Source organism: Hipposideros armiger, unplaced genomic scaffold (assembly GCF_001890085.2).
Source record: "Hipposideros armiger isolate ML-2016 unplaced genomic scaffold, ASM189008v1 scaffold_228, whole genome shotgun sequence".
NCBI lineage: Eukaryota > Metazoa > Chordata > Mammalia > Chiroptera > Hipposideridae > Hipposideros > Hipposideros armiger.
Genome location: NW_017731578.1, coordinates 214,660 through 222,668, shown reverse-complemented (window position 1 = coordinate 222,668; position 8,009 = coordinate 214,660). Strand labels below are relative to the sequence as shown.

The window sequence follows — 8,009 nt, the reverse complement described above, 5'->3', positions numbered from 1 at the left end:
GTTCAGCATCTTAGCTGTGGAGGGCAGTGTCACTGGCCCTCATATGTGGGATCCGAACCGGGGCCCTCTGGCGTCCCAAGCCAGCTCTTAACCATCGCGACACTCGGCCGGCCCACAGACATCCGTTTTTGAAGAAGGCAAGCATAGAACTACAACTGGATGTTTGGGTATATTTTTACTTGTGAAGTGAACACAGATACTGCACTTTTCATGTTAGGCCTGAGGTAGTTGGGAAAATTTAAGCAAACTCAAAGCAAAAGGACCTTGTCTTCACAAACCCTATTAATTGGCCTAGGCCTCAGGAAACTCATTTTAGCAGGGTAATTTTTACAACACTTGAAACTATGAGGTCGAATTAGGTAGTGATAGCTCAAAATTGCTTTTCAGGTGTTCCCAGAGCTCAGAGCCAGCGAGTTCATCTTGTCTTTGCAACCCTCAGTTTTCTGGGTCTGGTTTAGTTTCCTAGCCCAGGACCCCAAGACAGCTTATAAAACTGTCTGAAAATAAAGCCTTTTGGTTTACTCCCATGTATGCAGGAAAAAGGGGTTCTACGGACAGTCACCTCTCAAGGTGATCTGCTCATAAACGTCTAACTGGGCAGGTCATGGTGGGGAGTCACGCCCCAGAAGTTATAGGCCTTAAGCATATAACTTAAGCCAAGTTATCTTTGGCTTACACAAGCCCTGTCCATTGTTTCTGTGCATCTAGGTTAACACAGCTTTGAAATAAGCATAACCCAACACTGCACTTTGCCCTACTGATTGGTATCCTACGTCTTAACAATGATAAAACACGTCGTGAGTCTCAGTTTCTGCATCCATAAAACGGAGGCGAGGCACCTCACAGTGCTATTGCAGTAATTAAACCACCAAACCTGCAGGTAAATCATTGAACCAGGCGCAGGGCTTGGCAAGTTGTAAGCTGCCACCCCTACTATTCTTACTTACTATTAGGAACCATCCCCGCCCTTCCCCACCTCCACCCCCTCCCCAGCTAGCGCACGTCCCCAGGAGCTGGATCAAGTCTGAGGGAGGAGGAGAGCAGGAATGCGACACGGTCACTCCCACAAGCTCGAACCCCTACGAACGGCGGAGCCCTCGGGGTATGTCAGAGCTGAACCTGCCCCAACCCCTGCACTCCGGTCGCTGTAACGAGGCGCCCACTGCGGGGGTGCAGGCGGGAGGGGGGGGCTCCAGACCTAGCAACGACCACTTGCCCACTTTCGCTCCAGTCCTGTCGGAAATAGCCAACTCAGGCCGCCTGCCAGCTGCAGCAGGAGCCGCCCGCGGTGGGCGGGGCCTGGGGCGGCCACGCCCCTCACTTCCGGCTCCCATCCGGCTGGACCTGGCACCGCCAGGCGGCTCTCAGCTCCAGCCCAGGCTGCCGCGCCCCGCCCAGGCACGCCCTCCTCTTGCGTCACTTCCGGGGCAGCCCGGGTGGCCTGACCTGGGGCGGCTGCCCTGAGCTCTCTGGCGTCGGGTCACGTTGCTCCAGTGCCGGCCACGTCCCCACACCAGCGCGAGGGCTCTTCCCGCCGTTCCAGGGCCGCCGGGCCGCCAATGGCCCGCGGCGACCAGGTAAGGGGCCCGCGCTGCCGGCCACTGCCTTCCAGGGAGCTGTAGTCACCGCTGCCAGAACTGGCGTGGGGCTGACAGAGGGAGGTGTGGGGCAGGAGGATGAATGGGGACACGAGGGACAGTAGAGGGGGGCAAGAGAAAAAAATAAGTGGGGGCCCAGAGTGCCAGAGGATGAGGAGTGGAGGTGTTGGGGTAAGAAACATCCAAACCTGTAGAGAGAATTTTTGAGTTTATTGGAGCCAAGCTGACAATTTTCGGGAAGCAAAACCTTCAACGAGTTGGTGCTCTGCGAGTGGCAGTTTTGAAGCTCATTTTATACATCGGAACAGAAGTAGCTGTAAGGACGGTTACGTGAAATTCATTAGTGACAGATGAAGGGGGCGGGAGAAAGCAAAGCAGGGACATCTCTGGGACTGGATACGAAGTAAAAAGGAGAGACACACGCATTTCTTCTACATTGGTGGGTACAGGATAGCTAATTAACATTTACGGCTGCTAGAGAGGGTATTTGGGGAGCAAGACAACGATGAGGGGTTCGGTGGTCTTATGCTCTGGTGGGAGGTTGTGCCCTGATGTGTTGGAAAAGGAGGTAACTGACATTTCAAAGGTGTGTTATCTTAGATGCAAAATGACAGTAGACAGGCTCGCTTAAGGTATAAAGATTGACCTTCGTCCAGGAAGCTATAAGCCTAGGTAGGACATGACCACCCGCCATGGTCTGCTTTTAGTTAGGAATTTCTAATATCACATGAGGTTACTATTGGTCTCTGAGTTTACAGGGCCCGCCATGCTGGCCTCCCCTGAAGTCGTCAGGTTTAGTATGTGGCCCCTTTCCCGTCCACTTGGGCAAGTAACAGGAGAGGGAGGAACAGAAGGAGTCACTTAGGGGCTGAGACACCGATTTTTCCACGTCTGTGCCAGGATTGCCTAACAGGCAAAATAATGTCAAATTGACCTACGTTGCCAACAAAAACTAGGCCCTTGATCCGCATTTAATTGTGATACCCAAACTTCCAGAAACCTGGAAGCAAGCAATGTAATTAGGATACTACCCAGTGCTCCAGGTTCCCATCTGCCACAGGGACACATCCTTTGGACCACAGGACAGTGTCTATATACACAAAACCACAAGCTGTGTTCCTTGGGCTCCACTACCAAAGTTCAGCCAGGTGACGTGTCAGGATAGTATCTGTGGTTTGCCCAGTAGTTGCTTCCGCAGTCCCTACGCCTTGGTATGTACAGTTTCTCCAGCTTGGAGTAGGGACTGGGGCCACCTTGCTGCTGATAAATAAGTATTAACCAGAGTGATGGAATGTGGGGTAACGTGCAGTCCCCTGCTGAGCCTGAGAATTACTTGTGTTGGATCTTAGGAACCTGTGTAAGCCAGAAAAAGAATTAAGCAATTTGCGGTCTGATTTCATGTAACTTGCACGCAATACCCTGCATATAACAGCTAGGTTTATAAAAGAGTTTAAAAGCAAGCCCAGGTTGGGAACACAAGAAACTGGGAACAGGAGGTATTGAGGCATCACAAGGTCAACGGCCAGAAAAGGATCAGGGAGTTGACACCCAGGGCCCCAATCTGGGAGTGCCTTCTTGATGGAGTGCTGCCCGGCTTGTGGGGGTGCTGCCTCTTGTCTGCAAAACTTGTGGGGAGCTGACCCCTGAAAAGGGGAACTCTCAGCACCAGCTTAAACTGCTTTCCATCTGCCCTGGTCTCCCGCTTAATGCTAACTTTATTCTTTCTTGCTTATTCTCCTCCTGCCCCAGGGGCCTCTTGTCTTTCCATCTGTTGTGGTCTGAGACCTTGATCTGTCTTTGTCTCCCTGTACTAGACGATAATGAGAATAACTGGCCAGACCCTCTTTTAAGACTCACTGAAGCCTTTGCAGGGGAAACTATTATTTTAAATCTTGTGAATGGTTTGTCCATTGTGAGTCAACTTATAAAGTTTAGCACAGGTGCCCACACGTGCATCTTGACATTTAGACTATGCTGTTGGAAAGTGGAGGCAGGACTGTGCCAGATAGAGGACATCATGGGCCAGCGAGGGTCTGTACTTGGCTCTGCACCAGGGCGGATTCCTGCGTCTGTGGGAGTGATCGCCAGCCCCATGGCCGGGAGTATGAATAAGCAGTTACGGTAGTTAACTGAGAAACTTGTGGAGTTTTCCTGACATCAGCTTGTGGAAATGCTCCATCTGTCCACTCGCCTTTGTTCTTGTAACTGTGTGTGTGATTATTTGCACACATGCATGTGTATGACTGCATGTGTACACATGCGACTGTATGCACGTAGAGCGGTGAGCACGCGGATATGGGTGTGGCTGTGTGCACACACGTGGGACTGCACGCTCACACGTGTGTGCCTGTACATGCATGCATGTGTGTGCACGTGTGGGCATTTGTATTAGGAAGCAGGCCCACGGTGGTCCTCAGGCATCGGCACCTACTAATATCTGCCACTGTAGGAGGCGATGAGTTTCTCTAAGTTTCTCCTGAGTTTACATTAACTACTCATCAGTGAGAGAATCATTTGTGCTGGTTAATTAATACCTTTGTGTTACCTCTGTACTCCTGGGTTCCTCTAGTTTTGGTTGGCTCCTAGAAAAATCCATCTGCTGAGTCGTAAATCATGAAGTTTCTCTAAATTAAAATCTGTATCAAGAGGGCCTCCTGGGTGCCCTTCTGCCTGGTAGGTTAGAACACCTGTAGAAAATCACATTGTTTCTTTTCATTGGAGCCTTTCAGAAGAGTTTTCCAAAAGTGATACATGTTATTTAAAAACAAAACAAAACATCGAGATGTAACATAGAAAATAAAAATCACCTGCAAATCTATTCCCTGGGGATGACCCTTATTAACACTGTGGTATAAATCTTTCCAGATCCCTTGACACATCTATTGAAACAAAAACAGGCTCATTGTGTGTGTACTATGTGTGACCGCTTTTTTCACTTACTATTACATGCTAGGCACCTTCCCACGTCAATAAATAGAAATTTGTACATTTTTTAACAGCTGCCATGGTATTTTATATATGAATGGGACCATGTTTTACATAATCATTTCCATTTTTTTGCTATAGTAAATTAACTGTGATGGGCATCGTTGTAGATCTCCTTTGGACATCCGTCCAGTTGCTTCCTTAGAAGAAATTCCGGCAGTAGAAAGCGCTACATCAGAAGCTGTGGCATTGAAAGTTTTGATACATATTATCGTTTCTATTTTGGTGCCTCTGTCCTCACTGGATGTTTTTCCTGTACTTTTCCTAAGGAGTGCTTACTCTTTTTTGAACCCTAGATATGTCTGTTAGCGGACATCGGCCTGTGTCCCACGTGGGCCACAAAGCATGCCAGCGCCTGGGAGTGCTCCTCAAAGCTGCTCTCGCCTTCTGCAAAGCCAGACCTCACCTGGTGAGCACACAGACCTCACCTGACGAGCATACAGCGCCAAGCCTGCAGCTCTCCAAGGAGGAAGATGGCTCAGCCTGGGAGCACACTCTGAGCATCTGCCTCTGGTGAGTGTCTGAGGTCCTGCAGGCCAGGGCACCAGCTTGGTGATGGGACAGTGAGCTTGGAGAGAGCACCGAGGGGCTTTGCCAGCCCAGGAGGATCAGGGGGAAAGAAACGACAGCAAAGCCCAGAGGGCTGAGCTTCCAGTAACCAGCAGGGGCCCCGTCTGTGGCTCTTCACTTCAGAGGTTTTGCTTTCTGAGGTCGTCCAGGAGGATGGTCTATAGGTGGGGACAGATGGGGACTGTGTGGTCCTCTGTGGCCCACACCTGTGTCTATGACACAAATGCCAATCACCACAAAAGGTTTTCTCTCAGCCTGTGTCGCAACACCATAATACTTGTAGGAGACCCTCTTGGCGCACTGCCGGGGTGCTGCACCTCACTGATGCCGGGGGTGAAGGAGGTGCCTCGTAGCAGAGGGGACCCTGGGAGGAAAACGACCAGAGGCTGTCCCTGGACCAGGTATGAAATGGGGTCCGCATCTGTTCCAGGGTGAGGCGGGCAGGAGGAAACCCATTCAGCATATCGGGTCAGGTTCTCCCTGCCTCCAAGAGCTCTGAAGTTCACTGCTAGAGCAGGGGTGGGAAACTACAGCCTATTGGCCAAGTCCCTCCTGCCATCTGTTTTTGTAAATAAAGTTTTATTGGGACACAGCCACACACGTCGGTGTACACACCATCCATGACCCGCTACTTTTTTATTACAGCAGCGGACCTGAGTAGCTGAGGCAGAGACCGTATGGCCCACAAAGTCTAAAATATTTGCTCTCCAGCTCTTTACAATGTTTGCCGACCCTGCTCTAGAGATTTGTAGCGAGGGGACATTGAAGGGCCTAAGACCTGAGGTGCATCCAGGAAGCCCCTGGCACATTATCCACCCCAGCGGACCCCCGCTCCAGACCCAGGCCTGGGGCCATGTATTCAGCAGACGTGACTGGCCAGAAAGAGCCATTGAAATACACGTTTACCCAGAGCCTAGCTGCATGGCTTTGGCAGATGTGGGAGTGCAGCTCTGTGCCCAAGACTGCCTAGTTTTGATTCTTCCTTCTGGTGATAGTGTCTGTTTCTTCTCTCCCCACCCCACCCCCACTTGTTTCTGTCCAAACAAAGAATGCTTTTGCACTCTAGAAAACATATGCAAATCTGTGATTGGAAGGGCTGAGCAACTTTCTGAACCTGTGAGATACCGGGAGCCCTTCCAGACAATTCTGGAGGCACAGGGCAGTGTGAAGCTAGACTGAGGTCAGTGGCTCTTGGAAAGGGGTCAGAAGCCTCGTGGAATGAATGTGCCAGCCTTCCGGAAGAGCTTGTGCTCAGATGGATTTTCCCAGTCACGGGGCTGCCCCACAACAGTCCCCACTGGTCACAGGAGGCAGAAGGCCACTGTGTGGCCACCCCATGTGCTGCACGGGGGCTTGGGGCTAAGCCAGGCTCTGCTTGGGAACTACGGGTGTTTTGCTTGCCCAGGGGTGGGCGCACAGGGGAGAGACCTGTGGGGCCAGATTTTGAAGGTCACCTCGGCCGAGTGAAGGAGCCTGGGGTTCTCCAGGGAGAGGAAGGGGTTTGAACTGTGGAGGCAGGGTCAGTTCTGTGCGTTACCAAGATCTTTCTGGCGGGATGGTGCAGGTGGGTAGGGCCAGCATGGGGGTGCTGGAAGGTGAGTCATTTGAGACTCTTGGGGCCGATGGGGAGACAGCCAGCCTGTGGTGGTCACAGGGGCCGTCCTGGCTGCAGGATCATGGAGAGTAGGGGTAGCACCCATGCTGAGGTGGGGTGCCGCTCAGGACATTTCCACCCGGTGCCCGTAGGCTCCCTTTCATGACATCCTGTGGAACTCAGGGCCTTCACAATGAGGGCCCAGTGGGGAGACCGAAGGCCTAGGGTGTCTTCAGGCAGGATTTTGGAGACACCCTCGGGAGCCCCATCTTGTCACCTGCCCTCAGACTCCCAGCAGGCCTGCCCCGTGCCGAGATTGAGTGGTGAGTCACGAGACTAGACCTGACTGCGTGTGACCAGGCCATTGTCCCGGGAGAGCCTGGGTCTCCACAAGGGACTTCGGTAGTTAGGCCGGGCCGAGGACGGGATCAGGGCGCACCTAGAACGAGCAGGCCGTGAAGGGATGGGACACTTGAGGTCACTTGGCTGCTCGGCTGCCTGTTGTACCCCTGCATCAAGGAACCCCAGCCTGCTGGCAGGAGGGAAATACTGAGGGTAAGTGCGGGGAGACCCCGCGTACTCAGGGAGCCGGCTCTGGCTGGGCCCAGTCTTCATCCTGATGAGACTCAGCCACGGTGGCATCTCTGGAACTTTCTACAACACACTGTCTCACAGTGGCACTCCCCAATCCACCCACCCAGCTGAATCACCTGCCTCCTCTGGGTCCTTACAGTACCCTATCTTCCCCCAACCTCAGCCAACCATCTTTCGGTTCTTTGCCCCGAGAACCAGCCTCCAACTTAGCCTTCAGGACCTGCCCAGCTGCCATCTCCGTGCTTCCCGGCACTGAGTCACGCCTCTGCTCCATTCGTGCCAGCTGGCAATGACCCCTTTTCTGTGTCTCCCACTGGATGGCAGGCTCCCGGGAGGAGGGAGTTGTGTGGCTTTCATCTTTTTGTCCTAAGGGCCCTGCCTGGCACATGAGCAGGTGCTCGGAGTATTGGATGATGGCTTGGAGGATAGATGGATGGGTGATGGCTGGCGGGCTAAGTGGCATCTCCCACATGAAAGGTGTGGTCAGCTGTCACAGGGCTGCAGTGGGCCTGACCTGTGCCCTGCAGAGCACGGGACAAATTGAGGAGGAAGACTTGGCCAGTCTTGGTGATGAGCATGCCATGTCCTTCACATGTGACCAAGTCTTGGCCCTCTCTCTACTGCTCTTTCAAAGTTTGAACTCTGGGGTGGGACACTGGGCTGGGGGC

At 52.6% G+C, this 8,009-nt stretch overlaps 1 protein-coding gene across 2 annotated transcripts in view; it reads left to right on the top strand.

The window, feature by feature from the left end:
- The first annotated feature begins 1,416 nt into the window (after positions 1-1,416).
- CUNH11orf24 (chromosome unknown C11orf24 homolog) overlaps positions 1,417-8,009 on the top strand; it is a 14,013-nt gene continuing 7,420 nt past the window's right edge. Inside the window, exons 1-3 of one of the 2 annotated variants that reach the window (XM_019654647.1) lie at positions 1,417-1,577; positions 4,880-5,096; positions 5,437-5,554. In XM_019654647.1, coding sequence (XP_019510192.1) covers positions 5,478-5,554 — 77 coding nt within the window. In that variant the 5' untranslated portion in view covers positions 1,417-1,577; positions 4,880-5,096; positions 5,437-5,477. The remainder of the gene's footprint in view (positions 1,578-4,879; positions 5,097-5,436; positions 5,555-8,009) is intronic. The other variant, XM_019654648.1, reaches the window with a different exon arrangement.